This window comes from Dendropsophus ebraccatus, chromosome 5 (genome assembly GCF_027789765.1).
Source record: "Dendropsophus ebraccatus isolate aDenEbr1 chromosome 5, aDenEbr1.pat, whole genome shotgun sequence".
In the NCBI taxonomy this organism is placed as follows: domain Eukaryota; kingdom Metazoa; phylum Chordata; class Amphibia; order Anura; family Hylidae; genus Dendropsophus; species Dendropsophus ebraccatus.
In genome coordinates, this window is record NC_091458.1 from 74,629,757 (window position 1) to 74,656,810 (window position 27,054).

General features: G+C 45.2%; 1 protein-coding gene across 4 annotated transcripts in view; it reads right to left on the bottom strand.

Moving 5' to 3' along the window:
• Positions 1-27,054, bottom strand: part of DIAPH3 (diaphanous related formin 3) — a 582,937-nt gene that overhangs the window by 505,127 nt on the left and 50,756 nt on the right. For 3 of the 4 annotated variants that reach the window (XM_069970593.1, XM_069970592.1, XM_069970590.1), the window contains exon 2: positions 12,598-12,633. The exons of the other annotated variant lie outside the window; for it this stretch is intronic. Coding sequence is in view for 2 of the 3 variants with exons in the window: in XM_069970592.1 (XP_069826693.1) it covers positions 12,598-12,633 (36 nt within the window). In the remaining variant the exon portion in view is untranslated. The remainder of the gene's footprint in view (positions 1-12,597; positions 12,634-27,054) is intronic. 4 annotated transcript variants of the gene reach the window in all.

Here is a 27,054-nt window from a genome sequence, read left to right on the forward strand (position 1 = left end):
ATCATGTGTAGCTGGATGTTTCAGAGCAATTTCGGCTGAAATACAAAGCGGCAGAGAAGCTGGCAGTTTCCAATCAATGTGCTATGTTAATCACTACAAATGAATATACCTTGCTCATGAAAGTAGCTGCTGGGATCCTAATTGCTTCTCTCCCATAGAAGGTATTTACTTAAAATACTATACGGACTAATCACACAGACATGAAAGAGGCTCTTACTGGTGAAAGCAAGCAAGGAACAAGGCATTGCTGTCATTCACTGGAACATGACGGCAACGAAGTCCATGCTAAATGTATTACCCAATTCAGTATCACGCTTTCTCACTCATGGGCAAGAAAAAAACGAAATAAAGTTGTTGTTTTTTTTCCTTTTTTTGTTAGATTTACTACTGGAGTAAAACTAAAATTCAAAACAACCCAATCCAGCACCCTCCATGTGCAGTATACACATTATTTTTAAAAGCTAACATGGTTTTGATATAATAACCCTTCAGAGTGGCGAGGATGTGATTATAGTGTTATTATTGTCATAGTTGAGAATCCCTCAATGGTGCTTAAAGGGGTTATCCAGAGCTACAAAAACATGGCCATTTTTTTCAAGAGACAGCCCCCCACTCTTGTCTTCAGTTTGGGTGGGGTTCTGTAAGGGTCCATTCACACAAAGATTATCTGACAGATTATCTGCCAAAGATTTGAAGTCAAAACCAGGAACAGACTATAAACAGAGATCAGGTCATAAAGGAAATCCTGGGATTTCTCCTCTTTTCAAATCCATTCTTGGCTTTGGCTTCAAATCTTTGGCAGATAATATGTCTGTGTAAATGGCCCCTAACTCAGTTCCATTGAAGTGAATGGAGCTTAATTGCAAACCACACCTGAACTGAAGACAAATGTGGTGCGGTCTCTGGAAGAAAGTAGCCATGTTTGTGTAGAACTCGATAAGCCGTTTAAAGGGGTTATCCAGCGCTACTAAAACATGGCCATTTTCTACAAGAGACAGCCCCGCTTTTGTCTCCAGCTTGGGCGGGGTTTTGCTGCTCAGTTCCATTGAAGTGAATTGAGCTTAATTGCAAAACGCACCTGAACTGGAGACAAGTGTCGTGTTGTCTCTGAAAGAAAGTGGCCATGTTTTTGTTGCGCTGGATAACCCCTTTAACTATTTCTCCTTTTCTTCATTCAAACGGGTCCTTCGGGTGGGAGGGATTTTTTCACTATGGCCAGGGAGGGGGTGGATAGAAGCAACAAGTGGGCTTAAAATGACCCGTATCAAGCAGTGTCATAGACCAGGAAGCCGATGGGGGACACAGACCGAAGCAGCGGAATGCAGGAACCAGCCTTAAGTGGACAGCAATGCTTTCATCTACCCCCTCCCCAGCTATAGTTAAAGAAAAGCCTTCCCGGAGTACCCCTTTAAGTTGGGCGGTATCAGAGCTGGTATCACACAAGGGACAGCTGCCCAGATGTTTATAGGTTGTAGGAAATAAGAGGTAAGGCTTGATCTTCTTTTCAGGCACAGCATGGACCCTCTGTAGGCAGACACAGCTATAGGCAAGCCCTGCCCATGAATTATGGGGGCCGTCCGTAACAGAATTAATATAGTCAGCATAAAAACACACTGATGGTTTAGCATCCCAAAATGTACAGAAAAGACCCCTTTAATGAAAAATTTTTTTTTTTTTTTAAGAAACCCGCAGTGATCTTGTAGGCCAGCAGCAGTAGTGGACACAGGAAGTTTTCCCTTGGACTGCACAGATCTTCTGCTGCTACAGCTGCAAGCCATATGCAGAACAACAGCTAGAATGTCTCCAGGCCCCTCTGGTTCTGGCAGCTTACACCAAGCCTGCAGTCTTACCTCGGTAATCGCTCACTCGTGTGGGCAGGGCTAAAATCAAATTAATACTTCTGAAAATAAGAATAGTGAATGGTTGAAATGGCAAGGTAGATTATAATTGCCCAGCCCTAGCTGTAAATATTACACATCATCTTAAGGGCCCGCTCACATTACAAATTCGGCATGGAGATTCCACCTCCGTCCCCACACCCTCTGTGCTGAATTCCTCCTGCTATGTCCATGGGAGGGCCCGTGCACCTCTGCTCAAAGAAATGACATGTCAATTCTTTGAGCGGAGGAGCACAAGCCCTTCCATTCAAAGACAAAGCAGGAGGGATTAATAGGGAATCCGTAGTGTGAACAGGCCCTTACTGTGACCATGGACAATGGATCATCAGCAGTCTAATGTGTATGGAGTTGCTCTAACTTTCCCCTACAATGGAAAAATAATGGAATAAGGGGGGAGGGGGGGGGGGTTGTTAGGGTCAGGCATGCTGGATATCATTATGACCAAATCTAAGGTTCTCAGAAGAGACAAATCGCCACCAGACATGTCTGGCAGCAGCTGATCTCCTCTTCCTGTTCATAAGAGCACATGTACACTCAGTTGAGCACGAATATGTACATGGAGGGGGGGAATTGTTCAGGAGCAAAAGCCGGTAACCACATGATCATCTTATTACCACTGGGTACATATAAAATCAGTGTGTCAGTCATATTAGCTTTCACTTAGAACATTTTAGTAAAATAAATGGCTATACCACCACATTTCATACACTTGATTTTGTGTAAATTGTCTTCGATTCCTTATAAAAGCCATACGTTTTACAGGCTTCTTACAGACAAGCTGTACATGTCCTATCTGTGTGTAAGGGCCGTATTAGACAGCCCCATATTTAGGAGCATGCGAGGGCCGACCTGTCAGCTCAGCGATCGCTTGCTCCTTGCTCCCCGCTCGCTGTCTGCACTATTACATTTACAGACATCAACAATTCACCCCACGCAATGTACTTCCATATTAGATGACATACACCATCTAGATCAATCTGATGTTACATACTTGTTTTGGGCACAGCAGTCCAAAGTAGATTCTGGATGAGAGCACTGCTTATATGCCATATCTTACAACCTGCATGTACCAAGTAGTTTGACTTACGTATATGCATCCTACTGTACAGGAAATGTACTGCTGACATTTTTTTTTGTGCTTTTTTGCATTATGTAGATATATGCTGATCACAATCCAATTAAAAAAAAAAAAAAAGTTTTTTTTTGTTTGGTTTTTAAAGTTTATTAAAAAAAAAATCTTCCATGCAGGGCTACTTTTCCTTCTTCAGATAGATTTCACTTAACATACTGTTTATTATAAGTTTCATGATACAGGTCCACTAGAAATGTAGATTGTGCTTCCTTAATAATCCATGACAAGGCAGAATAGCGGCTAGGCAATGTGTTGTCTCAATTTGTTGGGGAATAAGTAAAAAGTCTCTCTGCATTTGTTAGAACAACGCATTCTCCCCACATTTCTATTTTTTCTCTACCCCTAGAGGGTTGTCTGTGTTGTGCTCGAGTTCCTGCTCTCGCTTCTTCAAGTAGAAATGGACTCCAGAGCCATCTAATGGCAGAGATGAAAATCTCTCATCTAAAGTCAAGAGGAGTACAGAGCCCTTCAGCCCTGCTCTGTGCACACAGCAAGCTCGCTGTAATATTCAGAGAGGATCTACATACCATTTGTGGTTTGTTTATTCCTGTTACTACAAACTCTGCATGCCATTTCTACGGCAATGAATCATATCAGAATGCAGGAGACGTACAGAACACTCCCTACAATGTCAAATCTGGGGACATAAACTGCATGACTTGTACATCAGCCAAATACACCGATATAAGCCACAAGACCACCCCAAACAGTACGGATTCATTGATGCATTAGAGACTTCAGTCACTTCTCCTACTACTGGTAACTGTAGCATCTTAGTAATTCTGGTAACTTTCTGTATGAAAAATAAAAAAAAGGTAAGCAAACACAACAGTGTCCCAGCATAAGACCAGGAACATTCACATCACATATACTAGAGGAAAAATAAAGTGTGAACAGAGTCTAAACCAGGGGTCCTCAACTGGCGGACCGCAGTCCGAACCCAGACCGCGGAGGCCAGCTGACCGGACCCCTGGTCAGACCTCCTAACCGCCCCGGATCCGGTCCGTCCCGCTCCCCACCGCACTGCCTCCCGCCCCATAGGCGTACTGTCCTTAGATGTCAGTACGCCTGTGGGGCTGGGGGCAGTGTCGGTCCGGCCCCCGGCTGATACGCGCTCTGTAGGGATGTCCCGGGGATTCCCCAGCAGAGCGCGCACTACAGACCTCAGTGTACGCTGTACCTTCCCGGAAGTGCAGGCCGGCGGCGTACGCTGAGGTCACTGATGCGCGCTCTGCTGGGGAATCCCCGGGACATCCCTACAGAGCGCGTATCAGCCGGGGGCCGGACCGACGGGAAGAGACGAAGACAGCCGCAGCGGGGAACGAGGTGCTAGGTGAGTTGTTTTTGTTATTTTTTTTTTCTGTCTGGGGGGCATCTACAAGGGGAGAGCGCACAGGTGGACTATATACTACAGGGGGGACCTCACAGGGGGCTATATACTACTGGGGGGAGCGCACAGGGTGCTATATACTACAGGGGGACCTCACAGGGGGCTATATACTACTGAGGGGGCTATATACTACTGGGGGGAGCGCACAGGGGGTTATATACTACAGGGGGGACCTCACAGGGGCTATATACTACAGGGGAAAAGCACAAGGGGGGCTATATACTACTGGGGGGAGAGCACAGGGGCGCTATATACTACTGGGGGGAGCTCACAGGGGGCTATATACTACAGGGGGACAGCGCATGGGGGGGCTATATACTACAGGGGGGAGCTCACAGGGGGCTATATACTACAGGGGGAGCTCAAGGGGGCTATATACTACTGGGGGGAGTGCACAGGGGGGCTATATACTACAGGGGGAGAGCACAGGGGGGCTATATACTACTGGGGGGAGCTCACAGGGGGCTATATACTACTGGGGGAACGCGCACAGGGGGCTATATACTACAGGGGGAGAGCGCACAGGGGGGCTATATACTACAGGGGGAGAGCGCACAGGGGGGCTATATACTACTGGGGGGAGCTCACAGGGGGCTATATTCTACAGGGGGAGAGCGCACGGGGAGGCTATATACTACTGGGGGGAGCTCACAGGGGGCTATATACTACAGGGGGAGAGCGCACAGGGGGGCTATATACTACTGGGGGAGCAACAGGGGGCTATATACTACTGAAGGAGAGCGCACAGGGGGGGGCTATACACTACTGGGGGAGCAACAGGGGGGCTATATACTACCAGGGCAGTCACCCCCTTTGTACCTAATATCAAAGGCCTGGTGAGAGAGAAAAAAATGCCAATTTTCCCGCTAATAAGCAGCAATTCTGTATATAAATAGTTGAAAGTTTGTGACAAAGTAACAAAACACGTTTCCTACTGATGTTCAGCTCGGACCTTCACCTGACAATAGACCCCGGTAAGTGGACTTTCACTAAAAGTTGTTGAGTACCCCTGCAGACCTTCAGTATTCCATTTTATTACTGATATGTATACATAGTGAAGTGAACAACAATGATTATCTAAGGGACAATGGTATCTGTCATGGGATGAGATATATGCAAAAAAAAATGGCTACTATGGATAAATTATAGTAGCATGCAAAAACTGCAAAGAAAGAAGCCTAAGAAAGAAAAGTGCACATCCCACTGAGAGTAATGTATAAAAATGGTGGATAACACAATAGTATGCATCCAAAATACTTAGACAAAATTGTGCTTCCCAGATGTCACAGCATCTACAAAATGGTAGGTTCTGTAGGCCGTACCTAGTATGCAGTAGATAGTATCCGTCAAAAGTGATCCAACGAAGGACAATAAGTCTCCCAGCGTCATGGGCACCTAAATAACACTGATAACCAAGGGCAACTTTAGCCAGTCTGGTCCACTGCCACAAAATTACTGTAGCATAAATTGCTAAAGTTAAAGAACAAATCCGGGCAGGGCAATTTTTTGTAAAAGTGCCAGGGAGGGGGGAGGCTGAAAGAAATAATTTTGCTCTCACCAGTCTCCAGCCCCCCAGGACCCAGCTGCTTCCTAGTTAGAGAGGGGACCCGGGTTGTGACATGTCAATTCTTTTGGCGGAAAGTGGAATCCGCCCATGCATAGAATGGTATCGATGCGCGCGGCCGTGAGCAGGTACAAGCCACGGAATCTGACGGAACTTCTACACACGGATTCTGTAGTGTGAACCTACCCTTACAGTGATTTCACAGCAACATAATTGAGGTAGGTGTTGGTAAACACCAAACCCTTTCTGCTCGCAACAGAGGTGAAGGACCATAACTGATCCTTCAGAATCAAATCATCTGACTTAAGAAAACAGGTGTATATAAGCCCATATTCGAGACACTTACTTTATATCAGTGACATAAGCCTTTTTTGTTAATATGTAAATAAGGCACAAAAAGCCCAGGCAGCGTTCCTCAACAAGGCAAAAGCTAAGATAAATGCAAACCATGTCTCCTTGTTTACCACCCCTCTACTAGCTTACATCTACGTAACCCATTTGTCTGAAAGCCACTGGATTAAGAGAACATGGGCTGGACCTCGACTATGCTGGAAAATGTACCCCTAGGCTTTTGAGCCTATATTTACATATTAACAAAAAAGGCTGCTGAACCTTGAGTCATTGCTGCACCTAAAGTGAACTATATTCACTAGTGCCAGCTGCTTCTATTCACCAAAGTAATACATTGTTGCATTGGTTTAGTGAAAATTTTTATTAGAGTATTGTATTTACCCCCAAAAGTTATACAAATCACCAATATACACTTACTACGGGAAATGCTTATAAAGTGCTTTTTTCCCCTGCACTTACTACTGCATCAAGGCTTCACTTCCTGGATAAAATGGTGATGTCACGACCTGACTCCCAGAGCAGTGTGGGCTGTGGCTGCTGGAGAGGATGATGGCAGGGGGGCACTGAGGGACACAGGGCACTGGAGGGACACTGAGCATCCCTCTGCCATCATCCTCTCCAGCAGCTCTGGGAGTCGGGTCGTGACATCACCATTTTGTCCAGGAAGTGAAGCCTTGATGCAGTAGTAAGTGCTGGGAAAAAAAGCACTTTCTAAGCATTTCCCGTAATAAGTGTATATTGGGGATTTGTATAACTTTTGAGGGGGGGGCAATACAATACTCTAATAATAATTTTTGATGGACTTCTCCTTTAAGGCCAGTGGGATGGGGGTCACTGTTGAAACAGCTGGGCTGCAACAATGTTTCAGAGTGAATAGTACATCATGTAAAAAAAAAGCCAGTTTGTGCTTCATGCTGTTTGTAGGCAGTATAAAGCAGGTGAAATGTTCCCTTTATGAGTATGTGCATGCCTGTATTCCTGTACCAAATACGATTTTATTAAAGTAGTATGAATTTTGATATTGCATATTAGTATATGTGTACACACAAAAGGGAAAACTATTTTTCCTTTCTATTTTTGCACAGTTTATTATCCATAAATTTAGTGTGTGAGACTATATGCATTTTAGTTGTAGAAAACAGAAAACTATAACACTTTCAGAATTCCTAAGTGATGTTGGAAACATGTTGCTGTGAAAGAAAAACTGCAAATCGATCTGCACAGTATAAGGAAGAGCCCTTGTTAACTGGGTGAGAAGGCTGGGACTTTGCAGCTCCTCTGTTGCCCGAGGTGCAGCTTGTAACTTGCAGGCCTGCTTTCCATAATTGACAGAAGCTGCTGGCACTGAGCTCAAGGCTGGAGCTGCGGCTTTCCCCTGGACAAGGGAATAGAAAAGCATGACTGCTCATCTGTGAGTCTGGGATTGGTCTCCACATACATATGATCCAAATGGCTCCAGTGAGAGTACCTGGAGATCCCACAACAAGCTGGGGAAACTGGTGTGTGGAGAGGAATCGATACATCCATTCTAAGTACTAAACGCAGGTCTGGGAGTGAAGAGGAGGAGCGGCAGCGTGAATATAGCAGCAATGCTCTGAGCCAGGATCTGCATCAGTGTACAGCTTACACAAAAGCAATCATCAGAAATAATGGCCACTAGTTTAAGGTTTTGTGCTTTTTAATATTCACCGGAGAAAGTCTTCTGCCAGCAAAATCATTCTGTACTGTACAGTAGAAGAGGGACTGTTTACACCGGTGTAACAGTGACTCACAATCATCTCTGATCCATTTCTATTACATATCAGTCAAAAAAGCAGGATATCATTACAGCCGGTCCCAAACTCCCAGCACAATAACAGCTTGTCTACAGAGAATCCTATCAGTATTTACTGTCAACACTGGCTGGTTTATTCATGATGGTATTTATCCTCTCATTGCATTACTGCATGGCACAGTTTACAACTTCAATGCCATATCACAGGCAAAATAACTCCTGTGCCAGAAGCGCTGAACTAAATGCCCTCTATATTAACAGATGCTGAACTCAATCTGACTCAACAACAACATCAGGAAAGCAGAATCCCCAGCGTACCACTAAATACAGTGACCTATCATGATTTCTATTCATTTTCCATTATCATTATCAGACGGGTGGATAACTATTGCTCAAAGTAGTGCTTACAAGGTATAACCCTTCTATTATACTCTCTTACACATGGTTTGCATACTGGAATCGAACACTCAATAATAGGAGTATTTAAAGGGGTACTCCAGCAAAAAACATTATCCCAGTAATTGAAACACATTACAAAATTATATACCTTTGTAATATGGCACAGCTTCCTGGTTTGTGGTTTCCCATGATGCTTTTTGTCTCCTGTGATGTCTAACTGACTCTGTAGAACTGTTAGATGGCTTACATCTTGTTTAGCCAATCAGAGCTGAGCAACATGAGTCATCTGACAAAGGGAGGCTGGCCTAACACGGCTTAGACCCGCCTGCCTCTTGATGATGTCATAGTCACAAAATGGCTGTCACAGAAAAGCCTGGGGTCAACAGTCATTAGGTAAGAATGAGTTTACTTCACGTCCTGGTGGGAGGTTAAGGTATGAAAAGATAGGGACGGGGGGCAGATAGGTGATTGTAATGTGTTTCAGTTACTGGGAAAAAGCTTTTCGCTGAAATACTCCTTTAATACCTGAACTTGCGGAGATCGGAAAGGGGGGGGGGTGTCTTCTCTCTTAATTTGATAACCAGACTTAAAGGAGAAGTCTGAAATTTTTACTACTGCATCAAAGCTTTACTTCCTGGATAAAATGGTGATGTCACGACCCGACTCCCAGAGCTGTTTGGGCTGTGGCTGCTGGGGAGGGGGGATAGCTTCTTTATTATGTTATGTTATTATTCTTTATTATGTTGTATTATGTTATTATTATTTTTAGTTTTCAACAGAGTTCTCTTTTAAAATAAGTTATCCAGGATTATAACAGTGTCTTTCTTCTAAAAAAAAAAAAAACTCACTGAAGTTTATGTGGCAGTTTTTTTGTTTGTTTGCTTTTTTTCGAGGGGAGGGGGGGGGAGGACAGGATACCTTTAATTATACTGACAATCCTGTTACAATGTATGAAAATACAGCCGCCACTTACCATCACTACTGGGCTGCACAGTAACCACATCTGCAGGGTTCATACATTCCAGTGGTGTAGGTAAATTGCCCCTATATAGGCACGTAGGTGGTCCTCTGGCACCAAGTAGTCATGGATAACGCAAATATACCTCTGTAATCACGCCTCACAGGACGTGATTCTCTGAATCGGATCAGCAATTTGAACTTGAACCTCTGATTCTCTGTCAGAGTCCTCAGTGTAATAAAGGGGCTGTCCTGTAATCTTCCCTAAGCATTACTGTCATCTGCGGGCCCTTCTGTGACACTGGAGGCAATTTACATGCAGCGCAGGAATTTTTCTAGATTTTCTGGGGGGTATGTGCATGTGCGTAAACAGCATTTGTGTGTCTGATAACAGTGCTACTGGTTACCTTTAAGAAAAAGCAAATTATTTGGAATGAATAGGGCTAATACCTTGCAAACTTTGGCTTCCATATGTTTAAAGTGAATATTGGTTAATGTAAATTAAGAAAAAGATCAGCAATCGTTGATCGATCATATGTCATTAAAGTGAAAGGTTATTGGCAGCATAACCTCTACATATAAATGCCACAAAGTCATCACTCTCAAAAGCCGGAGCTAGGCAGCTATATTTCTCTTATTCTGGGGGAGAGTGCTTGTCAGAGGTGTGAAAAGTTGCCCTTCTTATATTATACATGCTGGTTTTGTACCAGTTTTCTTGTGTAGTGGGTTCAGGCTACCTGAAAACTAATTATTTGCGGGAAGCTCCACAGAGACTAAAATAATTGAATAATTGTTTCTTTAGAGAAAGCACTGTTCATCAACATCATTATCGTAATAGAAATTCCTGTTGTTTAACTCTACAGGATACACCATCAGCATACTGCCATGCGAACACATGTATTCAATTAAATGGAGACAATATTTTAGCTCACCTCAATGCCTTCCATGAGAGAAATAGTAGTACATCGCACATACTAGAGAAATCTCAACAACCTCCAAAAGGTGATATGAACAATAAGCCTTGAAACGCATCAAATTACCTAGGCAAACCTATTGTTCAATATTTCAGACATGCAAAATCATTATGTCATTAGGTTAATCTCAAAGAGAGCACGGGTAGACCTTTATAAGAAGAAAATACTGCATTATTTGCTTCAGCTTGGAAATCAATTACCTTTCTGCCTCTTTTTGTGATGCAGACATACATTTAAATGAAGAAGAAATTGCAGAATAAAGGCGCCATTCTGTGACATGATTTAAATGACCTTCACCATTGTAGCTGATGATCAAAGACACAGAATCAATTACCCAAAACTGTGTAAATGTTACTGCAACCCTTCATTCTGATACCGCATGATACGCAACCATGTTCAGAAGGAATTCTTGTTTATTAGGGCTTTCCATCCATATACATTCATGAAATAAATGTACATATACTGCTTACCAGAGTGAACTTCTAATAAAGAGTATGGCATTCTTGTTCTGACACCAATAATGGAAGTACACAGCCTTCTGATGTATGGGGACTGGATTATACAGTAGTTTCTGGGCAGTAAATGGTAACACAGACAGATGTTTCCTCAAAGACTGGCAGGACCCTCCCTACTTGGATAAATAGTTTTTATTTCTGTTATATCTGATTTCCGGCCACATCTGAGGCTCCCAGAGGTCCTGCCCAGCCAATCAGTGCACGGCCCTGCCGCAGTCACTGATCGGTTGCGCAGGAGCTCCGGGAGATGGGAGCCTCAGATGTGGCCGGAGCGTGGAGCAGATAAAGTATCTTCCCGATCGCAGAAGGATGACAATCCCGCTGTTAGTTTGTAATCACATTAACCCTGACAAGAGAGGTATCCGCAGCGGATTTCACTGGAAACTCGCAGCATGAAATCCATTGCGGATACGTTACGTGTGAATCTAGCCTTAAACTTTTGATGTCCTCAGAGAAGTCAAAAGTCATCGATCAGAGGGGGTCTCACTGCTGAGAGCTGCTTTAATAAGAAGATACAGCCAGGGAAAGATCGCAGCAGCATCCTTAGGCGGCCCTGCATTCCATCAAAAGGCCCTATTCCACCAACAGATCTGATGACAGATTATCTGCCAAAGATTTGAAGCCAAACCCAGGAACAGACTATAAACAGAGAACAGGTCATAAAGGAAGGACTGGATTTCTCCTCTTTTCAAATCCACTCCTGGGTTTGGCTTCAAATCTTTGGCAGATAATCTGTCGTCAGATCTGTTGGTGGAATAGGGCCTAAAGTCTCATAGATTTTATGGGGAATATTGCCGGACTGTGTGGCCAGCCAGGGATTGCACTATGCTGCCGAGATTTTCCCCCCGGCTATATTTTCTGATCAGAACAGGTGTCAGCAGTGAAAGCCACTCGGAATAATAACTTTGACATCTCTGATAAGCAGTTTTAGGGGCAGGTACACTTTAACCCATTAATGACCCATGATGTAATGGTACAAGTCTGGCATAGGACATTTTGATTACATTTTCTACCATTTTTTCTGACATGTGATATGTCCAAACATCATGAATTTTGGAATAATGTTTTTAATTAAAAAAGCTCATAAAGGCACAAAGCCACTCCAGTCCAAACCCCATTTACATACGCAGAAAAGAAATTATGACAATGTGGCATTTTAATTGGTGAAATGGCGTGGCCGCTTGTCCGCTCCAAATTTATGATGGTGCCATTTTGTGAAATTTGATGTGAGGGGAAAAAAAGCGCTCTAGAGGCAAAAGGCATACTATAGACCACTTTCCATTTAGAATAATTATGGAATAAATTCCCCCCAGAGTTTGTGTACTTTCTATACAAACCCTTTAATATATATATATATATATATTTTTCAAAGCATCCAACGTGACCAAGATAGCCTCAGATCTAACACAAATGTAGTACATGGCTGCTTCCATTTTCATAGCCCACAAGACCACAGACTGTCAGAAAATCTGTTCATGGCAATTTGGTTTTTTGACCCCATTTTATAGTATTTTGCCATCCATGATTTCAGGCTGCTACTTCCACAAACCTAGCTGTACCAGCATGTATGTTACAAAGCATGCAGAATATTAAAGGACATGCCAACATGCAGAGGTTAGTTTAAGAAAACATAAAATCCTTACCACATCATCTGTCAAATTTCTTAGTTTGTTTATTTGCTGCGTGAAAAAAGAAAAAAAATGTAAATACATTACATAACAAAAAACTGCTCAAAAAATAGCAGTATACCCAACTAAGGGGGAATAGAAAACAGCCCTATTATTGCACTTCAGATGTGGATCTCACGCTTCTCTATTAATTTGCACATTTCATACATCTAGACAAAAGAATTTGTTTTCTTTATATCACTAGGTTTTAGCCTAGTTTATCCCTGACTAAAGACGACAATAGCCAGAAAGTCAAAGAAGAAGAAATATAAAGTCTTCAACCAGTGCATGCCAAAACAGCAGGTGTACACACACAGGTCTAAAGGCATAGGTAAACTTATTACACTATTTACCTATGGAAACATTAAATCTGGAACAAAGAAATGACAACAAATGCCAAGGTTTTATTGAATCTATTCTCTATAATCCATTACCTCTGATCTTTGTTATACATTAGAGCAGTACTTCTCAAACATTTTGCTCCTAGCCCTCAATTAATAATTTATGTTGATGCTAGGCCCTCACCAACAAACACATGCTACCAGGCAGCTCCAAGTACCACTACACAGTGCATATAATAAACCCTGTAGCACCAAACCAGCACCACAGTGCAGCAATAAATACCTCTCTACCAGTGATAGATCTAAACCACAATGAAACAATACTGCCCCCACCTGTGGTAACCCAACATCACAGTGCAATGGTTATTCTGTGCAATTTCATGGTTTAAGATTTTGTCCGAGTGCCGCTTCTTTCATTGATCCATTTTTCCTGCGTCAACATTGCAGTGCAGCAATACATACTGCTCCACATGTAGGAACCAAAAAATATAGTAAACAGATAATCCAGCAATCGTGTAAAACAAATATCTTTATTCCCAAGTTAAAATACAGGCAATTCACATTATGATGCAACACACTACAGGGGTCACGTCACGTCTACCCCTGTGGTGTGTTGCATCATGGTGTGGATTGCCTGTATTTTAACATGGATTGGGAATAAAGATATTCATGTTACTGGATTGCTAGATCATCCATTTACTATACTGGACTGCCACGCACAAGCCAAATGCAGATCCGTGCACCAGAGCAAGAGCAACGAGTGAGCTGGCTTTCTCATTTTACTGTAACAACCCACTATCACAGTGCAGAAATATATACTGCTCCATCTGTAGTAAACCAACACCACAGTGCAGCAGTCCTGTTTCCATCTTCACCCCTTTACCCAGTTGTAAGGTTTAATGCCTACTACCCCTATCCCCAGTAATAGCAGCACTTCTTCATCTACCCTTCTAGCTGCAGCTTCTCCCTCCTCTCCTTACCTAGGCCCCCTAGGGTTCTCTCCCTTGTAATACATCACCATAAAGGAGGGAATTTCTTCCATTCTTCAGCGGTTCCCCTATGCTCCCATCTTCATTTAAACTGCCCTTTTAGGTAAAGGACATGGGACATGATAATATCATCATTGCAGGTCCTTTACAAACTAAGAGCATGGAGCCTACAATGATAATGTAGGGCTGCCATTCTAAATGTAGTCTCTGACTGGGGTCCGGCTATATGCCAGCACATAGTGGGACCATACGCCTAACCAGGCTATGAGCTGTGCCTCTCAGCTTCAGAAGCACTGCATTAGTGCATAGGCCGAAACAGGGCAGGGATGGCACTTGGAAAAATACTTTTCAGGCAATAACTTGTATTCTCTCCCCAAATCCAGCACTAAGAATGCTGCACTGTGGGAGTCCGCAATACCCCTAACGAAAAAGGAACAATAATTAAACTATAAAAACAATAAACAAAAAGTTATTAATGGAGTGGATACGATTTATATAAATCAGTATGACAAAAATGACACCATAGGTATTTTAATGGCACAGAACACAGATATTTTATATGCTATGCATATGGATAAATCATGCTTCAAACAGCTACAGTTCCCCGTGTAACTTATAGATGTTGTCATGTGCAACGCATTTTAAAATCTTGAAAAATTTATGACCCATTAAATCATTCACTTCAGATGTCTGTGTGACAAGTATTCAATTTGTGCTTTGACAGTGCTTTCCTGGATATTTGATTTTTCTATGCTATTAATTTATGTCTTACTATATCAAAGCTTTAGTATGTCAGTGTTTCCATTCCCCAAACATGTTGGTTATAGTACATTGTTAAAAAGGGTAGGTCAACCTCATGAAAGATGCTGTAGGTTCTTTCAATGCACAAAATATACAGGATTTCAAAGAAAAAAAAAAATCTAGGAACCCCCTCCCCATACACCCCACTATATTCAAATAAACAGTTAGCCATGTAATACAGTGCATGACCATGTGTGGTCTTTCAAATAAAAAAAAACCACCCGCCCACTGTTTTTGCAAAAAAGTAGCAGAGTTTTATTTTTTAAAGGGGTTATCCCGCAAAAATATTTTTCTTTCAAATCAACTAGTTTCACAAAGTTATATAGGATTTATATTTACTTCTTTGGAAAAATCTCAATTCTTCCCATACTTATTAGCTCATGCAGGAAATGTTTTTTTTTTCAGTCCAACACAGTGCTCTCTGCTGACATCTCTGGTTGTGACAGGAACCGTCCAGAGCAGTAGCAAATCCCCATAGAAAACCTCTCCTGCTCTGGACAGTTCCTGTCTTGGACAGAGACGTCAGGAAGAGAGCACTGTGTCAGACTGAAAAGAAAACAACATTTCCTGCAGGACATACAGCAGCTGATAAGTATGGGAGGACTTGAGGGGGAGATTTATCAAACTGGTATAAAGTGAAACTGTCTCAGTTGCCCCTAGCAACCAGATTCCACTTTTCATTCCTCACAGACTCTTTGGAAAACGAAAGGTGTAATCTGATTGGTTGCTCGGGGCAGCTGAGCCATGTTTGATAAATCTGTCTAATGCTGTGTTTACCTGGAACGATTATCGTGCGAATTCGCACGATAACGATCGAATTCGAACGATAATCTTACATGTAAATGCTGCGAACTATCTAACAACGAACGAAAAAATTGTTCATTTGGATCTTACAACATGTTCTAAAATAGTCGTTCGCAAAAAAAAAAAGTCGTTCACCGATTTAACCAATGTGTGAGATAGGCTTAAGCGATCGCAAAACGAATTTCCGTACGATGTATCATACAGTCTAAACGCTGATCGTAAAGAAAAAAAAATCGTTGCTCCGACATCGTTAATCGTACGATCGGGCCAATTATCGTTTCGTGTAAATGCAGCATAGGATTTTTAAATAGAAGCAAATTACAAATCTATGTAACTTTTTGAAATCTCAGACATGTCTAGTGTTGAGGTTTTTTTTTTTTATTATATGCTTTAGGGTTCAAACCCACTTGCCGGATCTGCAGGGAGTCTCCTTGCTGTGTTTTTGCAGCGAGACTCGCTGCAGATCCCAGCCCTATACTTTCATTAGCAGAGAAACTCGCAGCAGGGATGTACATCCCTGCTGCGATTTTGTCTGCAGCCCTCCCCATTAACCCCCTAGCTGCCGGACATTATACATTACCGGGTCCCCGTTCCTGCTTGCTTCGGGGCTCCCGGTGTCTTCACGGCCCGCCCTGCCAATCAGTGCGCTGCGGCGGGGCAGCGCACTGATTGGCCGGGCGGAACATGCCGGGAGCCGCCAAAGCAAGCAGGAAAAGGGACCTGGTAATGTATATCCTGCCCGCCCCCCCTGCAGCCCTGATCGCCCCCGGCCGCATGATCGCCCCCCGCACCCCCCGGCCGCATGATCGCCCCCCAGCCCCCGGCCGCATGATCGCCGGGCTATCGTACGGCCGGGGGGTGCGGGGGGCTATCGTGCGGCCGGGGGGTGCGGGGGGCTGCAGGGGGGGGGGGCAGGATATACATTACCAGGTCCCCGTTCCTGCTTGCTTTGGCGGCTCCCGACACGTTCTGCCCGGCCAATCAGTGCGCTGCCCCGCCGCAGCGCACTGATTGGCCGGGCGGGCCGTGAAGACACCGGGAGCCCCGAAGCAAGCAGGAACGGGGACCCGGTAATGTATAATGTTCGGCGGCTAGGGGGGTAATGGAGAGGGCTGCAGACAAAATCGGAGCAGGGATGTACATCCCTGCTGCGAGTTTCTATGCTAATGAAAGTATAGGGCTAAAACGCAGCAAGGAGACTCGCTGCAGATCCGGCAAGTGGGTTTGTACCCTTAATCCATTTTTTATTAAAGGGGAACCATCAGCAGCTAAGAGGAATCAAACCTGCTGATATGTCCCTATTGCACAGGAAGCGCCCAGGAGGGAGGTATGTCTCTTACCTTCCTCCTCCGCACTGTTCCGATTTGTCTTACCTGCTGATAGTTCCCCATTAAATGGATACGGTCTTTTCAAATAACTTGTAATGTGTAATGTGATTCTTAACATATTTGTATATTACTTACTCTGCAATATGCTGTCCACTGTCTGGTCAGGGGATATTTGTGTCTAGAAAAAGCTAGATCACAAGAAAATTCATTAAGTGGAGGCAGGGTTTACCATGTACTCTGTAAAGTAGGGAAACATTTTAAGAAAGCAGGGCTGTGATCCTGCAAGCTGAGCATGTCTGCCTGCTAAAGGTGATCCACACTGCTTCTCAAAGGTATTTCGGACCTTCCCTCTTACAACCCACAATGCTGTGGGAAATTATTCTTTGTGTAAATAGCTATGCTCCTACTGCTTTATGGCCCCACAGCTGCAGTGTAACCTCCCCTCTTTTTGGCCTCTCAGCAGATTATCTGACATATTATTGAAGCCAAAGCCAAGAAAGGATATGAGAAGAGGTACAGTCTTTCCTTTATTACCTGTTCTGTTTACAGTTTGTTCCTGGCGTTGGCTTCAATTACAGTATCTGTCAAATATCAGTCAGATAATCTCTCTATGTAAAAGGACTCTCACTGCCCATGGTGAGAATAATTAATTTCATACTTGTTATCTACTTTGAGCTGCTGCTTTCTGCTAAAGACACAAAAACTGGGTGTGAGCTTTTCTCTCTGTCTCCCCCTACTACCTTCTGAGACGGCTGATATAAACAAGTCCATCTCGGCAACTCTGTAGCAACTTTGTAATGCCAGGAGGATTAATGACAGTGAATTTATTAGCAACTTGGCCTCAAATGAACCCTCCCAGCATTACAAAGAAGCTACAAAGTTGCAGATAGAGCCAGCCAGGGACTTGTTTACATTAGCTGTCTCAGAAAGGAGGGGGGAAAGGGAGATGGAGAGAAAAATTTACAATTTTCTGTGTCAGCAGAAAGCAGCAGCTCAAAACTGGGGGAAGGAGACTAAACAGATAATAACAAGTATGGAATGAATTGTTAATCTCACCATGGGCAGCAACAAATTAAAACTTATGTTTGAATGGAATACCCCTTCTAATGCTTAAAGCGTAACTGTCATTTTTTTTTATTGCAGAAATCAGTAGTATAAGCGATTTTAAGAAACTCTGTAATAGGTTTCATCAGCCAAAAAAGCCTCCTTCTGTACTCAAGAAGCAATCTCCCAGCCTCCCCCCCTGACTTCTTATCTGTGCATTATCAGGCAAACACGTCTTCATTAAAGAGAAGCCAGTGAAGACGGGTTCTGCTCTCTCCATTGTAAGCCTATGAAGGGGGGAGGGGCTGAGGGAGATGAGGGAGCAGGAAGAGGTGACATGAAGGTCAGCTGTTTGTAGACTCTCTGGGCACCTAAACCGCAGGATTCTGGGGTCAGAAAGGTCAGTGCTTATCTATGAACTTACTGAGAGAAGATTGCAGGGTGTTGTGCTTTGCAAGACTGCTCCGTGCTCAGTCACTCCTAACAGCCCCTCCCCCCTCCATAGCCACATAATGGAGACAGAAATTCTGCTTCTTCTGAGTGAGGGGGGAGGCTGGGAGATTGCTTTTTCAGTACAGAAGGAAGATCTTTTGGTTTATAAAACCTATTACAGAGTTTCTTAAAATCGCTTGTACTATTGATATTTAATGTTTTCAAAAAAATGGCCCTGAAATGACAGTTACGCTTTAATCTAACTCTTTGCTTGCTGCATCCATAGCACCTTGCAAACCCAGTGCATTGGTAACCCCATCTCCCCACTTGGCATCTGGCACTGTATTTTGTAAATCATCAGTCCGCAACAATGCCAGCCTTTTTAGCCCAGTGCACTTTTTCATGCACAAAATCATGGCAAGTAAGGGTAAGGAAGGCTGGGTTCACACTGCGATTTCAGCATACGTATCAGTTTTTTTCAACGGACAAAAAAATAGTGTCAGCAACGTTTTTGTGTCCGTAAAAAAAACGGAACCGTTTTGATCAGTTTTTTTTTTTTTTTTATAATGGAAGTCAATGGAAAAAACGGATCAAAACGGATGCACACAAATGCATCCGTTTTTTGCAATCCGTTTTTTGCAAAAAACGGATTGCAAAAACGCAGTGTGAACCCAGCCGAAGACCTCTGTGTTTACCACTGGCAAAAAGTCCAGCTCTGGTCCCACCCACTAAGATGGAGAGAATAAGAAATAGATTTGCACTTTGAAGGGGACTCCATAACACCACTGTTACAATGAATCTATTAAAATGACAAGTATGCTTTAAAGGGGTATTCCCCCCAAAATTATTTTTGCATTAATACATTGCCCACCCGTAGCTTTCCATCTTTCCAATATAAATTTATTACGGATTCTGCAGTTTTGCTGTTATCTAGGTGCCCCCACCCCCACAGATTGCATAGAATCATCAGCTCTCAGTCCACTCCGACACCGCTCCCTGCTCCTGGCCCCGACCCTCCGAGACGGCATCACGTGTCCTCCATCTCTTCAATGGGCTGGGCTAGCGCTTCTAACCCAGTCCACTGAAGTCAGGGAGGACAGTGAGAGGCTGCAGCTGTCTGCCTCTCTGACAGCAGCACCGCCCACTGTGTGCCCCTCGCCCTGGAGGTCACCTGCTCTATGTAACCTCCCCACCCTGAGCGTACCCACAGTCTGTGCCCCCCATCTCCCGGTGGCCGCTGGCAGCCTCCGATAAGTGCAACTGTATGGCGGCACCCCCCACAGAGATCACCCATATCATGCATCTCCCTCCCCCCACACTGTGTGCACAACCCCTTCACTCCTCCCCTCTCCATCAGGCTGTGCATTTACCCCCGCTCACCCGGTGGCTGCCTGCAGCCTCAACTGTGTGACGCCCCCAGCCCCCTCACCCGCAGCCCCCTCACCCGCGGCCGCCCCCAGCCCCCTCACCCGCGGCCGCCCCCAGCCCCCTCACCCGCGGCCGCCCCCAGCCCCCTCACCCGCGGCCGCCCCCAGCCCCCTCACCCGCGGCCGCCCCCAGCCCCCTCACCCGCAGCCCTCTCGCCCGCAGCCCTCTCACCTCTGGACATCTCAGCTCTGCTACATCGTTTTCCCTATCTCAGCTCTGCTACATCGTTCTCACTATCTCAGCTCTGCTACATCGTTCTCACTATCTCAGCTCTGCTACATCGTGCTCACTATCTCAGTTCTGCTACATCCCCATTACATCTCAGCTCTGCTACATGGCCATCACCTTCTCAACTCTGGTACATCATCATCATCAGGCATAAGCATTGCATGATGGGAAATGTAGTTTCCTATCTTGGATATAGACCATCTTTTAGAAAAACTTGTAACTCAGGAACTAAAGCAGCTAGAAAGACGGGAGACGGTTCAAAATTCTCAGGGGGACTTCGTGAGTAAGACTAGCTAGGTTTGGAGGCATTTCATTTTTTTAGCTCTTGGGGGGAAATACCCCTTTAAGGACTATGGCAGTATAGATTCATGAATGTGATAGTGACAAAAACACAGGAAGCATATGTCTGCATCAAAATCTAGCAAGGTGCTACATAAACAAGCGACACAAGAGGAAATGCACATCTTTCTAAAGCTACAGGTGCAGCACTGCTTTTTGATGCAGTTATTATTCTGTGACAATATTTGTAGGAAAGATGGCGGTGAAGGAGGAGGGGTAAAGGAGTATGTGGGAATTAATCCCTTCATTGAAGCCTTATACAATAAAATGAAAAGGCAGCGGCACATACAGTTCTCAAGCAGTGTCTAGTTGACCAAGTAAACAAAAGAGTAGATTACCCACTGCTTATCTATTTCACACAGCTTTGCATAGACATTTGTTACTAAATGCTATAAGAAACCTTATTAAAGATAATTACATTTAAGTGAGACGCTGCAATTGCCGCACAGCAGTATTCCATAGGCATAAACAAGTTATAAGAGGTGTTAATTTGTAATAAACATAAAAAAGCAATTCTAAATTCAATTTATTTAGCAATGAATAAAGATAATTCAATCTCAGGATACAATTTTTAACCTCCAAATAAGATATATTGCGACCTTGCAGGCTTAATATTACGTTATATGGTACTGCATGCTTTATAATCTGGGTTTCCTGTCTGGGTATGGCCTCACCTCTATATTATATGGGAGTAAATATTTTATCCATGCTTTTTACATATATCATTAGCACATTAATGTTTCCAAATAGCCTTAAGGAAACAAGATATCCATGTTCTATATTGAATTTCAGACAAACATCAGTAAGTGCTTGGTTCACCAATGCGTTCTCTTATCACTTCTCCTTTCTCAGGACAATAAGGCTGCATTTACATGTTCATGTTACAGTCTGTAAGCTGGCTGCATATCACTGAGTGACATTTCACCTCTTATGGGCCCCCTGTATTATAATTTATTATGAGATAGCTCCGAAACACTAAGAGCAGTACACTGCTTAACTGATATGGAGCTCACTGTGTCATAATGAATTATGATGCAGGGAGCAATAATGTAGTGTCCCACTACAGATGGTTGTTCTGGTCTTTACACATTCAGGTAAAGTAACTCCTTTAGGTGTCACACCAAGTGATTTTAGCTGCATTCTCTATTGCAGCGACTAGGTGTCTCACTCCCCCTGTGCACAGCTGCAGTGTATTCCAATGTTAAAGGAGAAGTCTGTTGAAAATTTTCAATAAAGTATTGTATGGCCCCCCAAAACTTATACAAATCACCAATATACACTTATTACGGGAAATTCTTATAAAGTGCTTTTATCCCTGCACTTACTACTGCATCAAGGCTTCACTTTCTGGATAAAATGGTGATGTCACGACCCGACTTCCAGAGCTGTGCGGGCTTTGGCTGCTGGAGAGGATGATGGCAGAGGGTACTCAGTGTCCCTCCAGGGCCCTGTGTCCCTCAGTGTCCCCCTGCCATCATCCTCTCCAGCAGCCACAGCCCGCACAGCTCTGGAAGTCGTGTCGTGACATCACCATTTTATCCAGGAAGTGAAGACTTGATGCAGTAGTAAGTGCAGGGAAAAAAGCACTTCATAAGTATTTCCCATAATAAGTGTGTATTGGGGATTTGTATAACTTTTAGGGGGCAACAATACTTTTAGGGTACAAACCCACTTGCCGGATCTGCAGCGAGTCTCCTTGCGGGGGGCTGCGGGGGGCGATCGTGCGGCCGGGGGTTGCGGGGGGCGATCGTGCGGCCGGGGGCTGCGGGGGGCGATCGTGCGGCCGGGGGCTGCGGGGGGCGATCGTGCGGCCGGGGGCTGCGGGGGGCGATCGTGCGGCCGGGGGCTGCGGGGGGCGATCGTGCGGCCGGGGGCTGCGGGGGGCGATCGTGCGGCCGGGGGCGATCGGGGCTGCAGGGGGGGCGGGCAGGATATACATGACCAGGTCCCCGCTCCTGTTTGCTTCAGCAGCTCCCGGCACATTCCGCCCGGCCAATCAGTGCGCTGCCCCGCCGCAGCGCGCTGATTGGTCGGGCGGGCCGTGAAGACACCAGGAGCCCCGAAGCAAGCAGGAACGGGGACCCGGTAATGTATAATGTCCGGCGGCTAGGGGGTTAATGGGGCGGCCCGCAGACAAAATCACAGCTGGGATGTACATCCCTGCTGCGAGTTTCTCTGCTAATGAAAGTATAGGGCTGGGATCTGCAGCGAGTCTCGCTGCAAAAACGCAGCAAGGAGACTCGCTGCAGACCCGCCAAGTGGGTTTGTAGCCTAAAGGTCTTCAGGTCTGCACTATAATGGTGATAGCAGGTTATGGGCTTTTTATTTTAACTACTTTAGAGATAGTTTAACATTTTTTAAATAAAAGTGCTTAAAGTTGTACTACTCTGACTACTGTAACCTTTCATGCTTTGCCCTGTATGGTTGTGGTGTGTGGGATTTTGATTACTTTTTTGATTTTTTTTTTTCTGGGGGGGTGGGGGGGGGGTGATGTGACCAAAAATCAGCAAACTTGTACTTGGCTTTGTACTTGTTTGACTTGGACTCAAAAGTGTACATATGGAAAATGAGCCTGTCCTTAAGCTGACCATATTCGGCCAATTGAAGCATCTTTCTATGCACCTGAATTGCATCTGACAGATTCACAGCAAGGATGTGTGCACATGTTTAGGCTATGGTCACACTCATGTGAACTTCAGGGGGATTGCGGCAGCTACACAGTTAAATAGTCGGCACAAGCGATCGCTGTGAGCGGAGGGAGGGGCGGGCGGAGGAGGTGATGCTAGGGGGCAGAGGTCAGCACACAGAGAACATGGCCAGCGCTCAGCTAGCCGCCCGCCCTGGTACCGAACCGTACTTTTGCCCGAAATATCGATAGTAGTATCGATATTTCGGTGCATCGGGCATCCCTAGTTTGACACTCTATACACTGCTCTCTATCCTCCTGCACTTCATGTCACACCACCCTATATAAGGTCGGGATTTCCTCTCAGGAGGGAGTTCTCTTTAGTCCTGAGTTAGGGTATATCCACACAACGGAAATCATGGGGAAAACTTACCATGGATTCCACTGTACGCTCCCACTTGAAGTTCCGCCCATCACAGAGGCTCTATGCTATGCTCGGGCGGTTTCTTTCGTCCACCCAAAGAATTGACATGTCAATTCTTTAGGTGGACAACGGAATCCTCCCAAGCATAGCATGGAGCCTATTGGACAGGCCGAGAGTTAACCGAGAGCGCGCACGGAAACCACAGCAAGTTATCCGCATGATTTCCGTAGTGTGGATATACCCTCAGTGTGAGAGACAGTTGCAGTAGCCAAGCAGACCTGGCTTAGTCTCTTCCTAAGAGACTGATACCAGCAGACATTGCTCTGCTAGAATCTGACTACCAGGTAACTGGACAAGTAGGACAAACCCTTGCCCATGCTATGGATCTTAACTTCCAGACAGTCACCCCATAGAAGCACAGGAAGAGGGACTGGACCACAGTAAAGCACAGTGCAAGTAAGCCGCTCTCTACTGACAGCGCTCAACCACGTAAGAAAACTTCCACTAGTTAGCTCCACCCATAGACAGAGACCTGGGACTCGAACTACCTATTTTAGCATATATATATATATACAAAAAGGTTCACGGAAGAGGGACTAAGTCACCCAAATTTGTATTATAGCCTACTAATTAATTATGGCTATCGGTGTCACTCTTACTCAAATACCAGAAAAACCCACCACAAAGATGAATACAAAAAGGACCATGGGCATAAATTCTGAAGTACTATAAAATTTATTAATCACAGTTATGTTCATAACATGATAGAATTTTCACATAAAATATCATTAAAACGTATTTAAAAAAATAACCAAATACCATATATGTAAAAAGGTAGACCAAAACATAAGATAAATGGGTGATAGGAAAAAATTAAAACTTCCAAAAATTAAAACTTCCAGACAGTCACCCCATAGAAGCACAGGAAGAGGGACTGGACCACAGTAAAGCACAGTGCAAGTAAGCCGCTCTCTACTGACAGCGCTCAACCACGTAAGAAAACTTCCACTAGTTAGCTCCACCCATAGACAGAGACCTGGGACTCGAACTACCTATTTTAGCATATAGAAGGCACTGCCTGGAGGAAGGGTGTCTGATTTAGACTCTATGGTGTAAAGATAACTCTATCCATAGATTGTGAATAACTTTTAGGTCCACCACTTGGCACTACTAATGCAACCAACAAATGCAGTGTAAACAATAACTGGTAACCCGTTCAGGCTCACTATAGTGCTCAACATTCAATTAACAGGTCAAAGTAATAAAAATCCAGCAAGAGAAGAAATGTGGCACTTACTAGAGCATAATGCAAATATAAAGTTTATTTTATCATTCAGTTAGTGTACACATGTGGAAAGACAAGTGGTTTGTCCTCTGTCCTTCCACATCTGTACACTGAACAATGATGAAATAAACTTTATTTTTGCAGTATGCTCTGGCGAGTGCCACGTTTCTTCTCTTGCTGGATTTTTAAATCTAGTTACAGTGTCACTGTCGTTAAAAAAAACTTTGACATGTCAGAGAAGTGTCAAAAGTTTTGCTTGGTCCGAGTCTTCAGACTAGGGCTGGGCGATTAATCGAATTAATTCGATTAATTCGCCCAGAAGGTTAGAATCGATTTGATTTTTTGTGAAAATCGTAAATTCGATTTTCACAAAAAATCATTGCGGGCAGAGAAGGGCAGAGAAGCGCGGAGAGTCAGTCGGGCGGGCGGACGGGAGGTGCAGGTGCCGGGCGGGAGATGGAGGGCGGGCAGCACTGCGTGGAGGTGCCGGCCGGGCATGAGGTGCAGGTTACGGCCGGCGGGAAGTGAGGGGGCGGCGCTGCGTGGTGGTGCCGGGCGGGCGGGAAGTGCGGCGAGGTGCAGGTCGGTCGGCAGTCCCCCAGAGCCGCGACCGACCTTCCCCAGCTGTACACATAGCGTTCCGTTCCCCTCCCGGCCACACATGCAGGTCCCGGTCTCTGCAGGAGGCTGCAGGGACTGTAGTGGTGATAGCGTCGCTGCCATTACTGGAGCTGTACAGCGGGATCTTCACCCCTGATCCCGCTGTACAGCTCCAGTAATGGCAGCGACGCTATCACCACTACAGTCCCTGCAGCCTCCTGCAGAGACCGGGACCTGCATGTGTGGCCGGGGTGAGGGGAGGAGGGCTATGTGTACTCCTTTTTCCAATCATTCCCAGCTGCCCCAGCCCCCCTCCATCTCCCCCAGTCGCCCTCCATCACCCCCAGTCCCCCTTCAGTCCCCCCCAGTCGCCCTCCATCACCCCAGTCCCCCTTCAGTCACCCCCAGTCCCCCTTCAGTCACCCCCAGTCCCCCTTCAGTCACCCCCAGTCGCCCTCAATCACCCCCAGTCCCCCTTCAGTCACCCCCAGTCGCCTTCAGTCACCCCCACTCCTCCTTCAGTCACCCCCACTCCTCCTTCAGTCACCCCCAGTCGCCCTCCATCACCCCCACTCCTCCTTCAGTCACCCCCAGTCGCCCTCCATCACCCCCACTCCTCCTTCAGTCGCCCTCCATCACCCCCACTCCTCCTTCAGTCGCCCTCCATCACCCCCACTCCTCCTTCAGTCGCCCTCCATCACCCCCACTCCTCCTTCAGTCACCCCCAGTCGCCCTCCATCACCCCCACTCCTCCTTCAGTCACCCCCAGTCGCCCTCCATCACCCCCACTCCTCCTTCATTCGCCCTCCATCACCCCCACTCCTCCTTCAGTCGCCCTCCATCACCCCCACTCCTCCTTCAGTCACCCCCAGTCGCCCTCCATCACCCCCACTCCTCCTTCAGTCACCCCCAGTCGCCCTCCATCACCCCCACTCCTCCTTCAGTCGCCCTCCGTCACCCCCAGTCTCCCTCCGTCACCCCCAGTCGCCCTCCGTCACCCCCAGTCGCCCTCCGTCCCCCCCTAGCTGCCCATCTATACCTGTACTACTACAGCCCTCATCTGTACCTGTACTACCACACCCCTCATCTATAGCTGTACTACCACACCCCTCATCTATACCTGTACTACTACTACACCCCTCATCTATACCTGTACTACTACTACACCCCTCATCTATACCTGTACTACTACACCCCTCATCTATACCTGTACTACTACTACACCCCTCATCTATACCTGTACTACTACACCCCTCATCTATACCTGTACTACTACTACTACACCCCTTATCCACTATACCTCCACTACTAAACACACAAAGAAGATCTCCTATACTATATGGGGGCCCAGAATGGCACACAGGGGGCTTGTCTACTACAGGGGAGCACTGTTACAGTGAGAAGCAATACAGTTGTCTCAAATGTCATTAAAATAGTATCTGATGCTGCAAGGACAAAACTATTCTGTTTATTTAGCAAAAAGGAAAAAAAAAATCGAGATTTAAATCGAGAATCGTCCAAAATTTAAAAAAAAAAAAAAAAAAAAAAAAAAAAAAAAAAAAAAAAATCGAGATTTTATTTTTTGGCCATATCGCCCAGCTCTACTTCAGACCCATACTGATCAAGAGAACAAGTGGGGAGAGGACTGTGCTACAGCACATCCACTCCAGCTCTGTGTAAGAAAAAAAAAAATTGTCAAACTTAGGGTATGTTAACACTGAGTAAAATCGGCACAAGCCCTTCCATAGAGATACTGTGGGACAC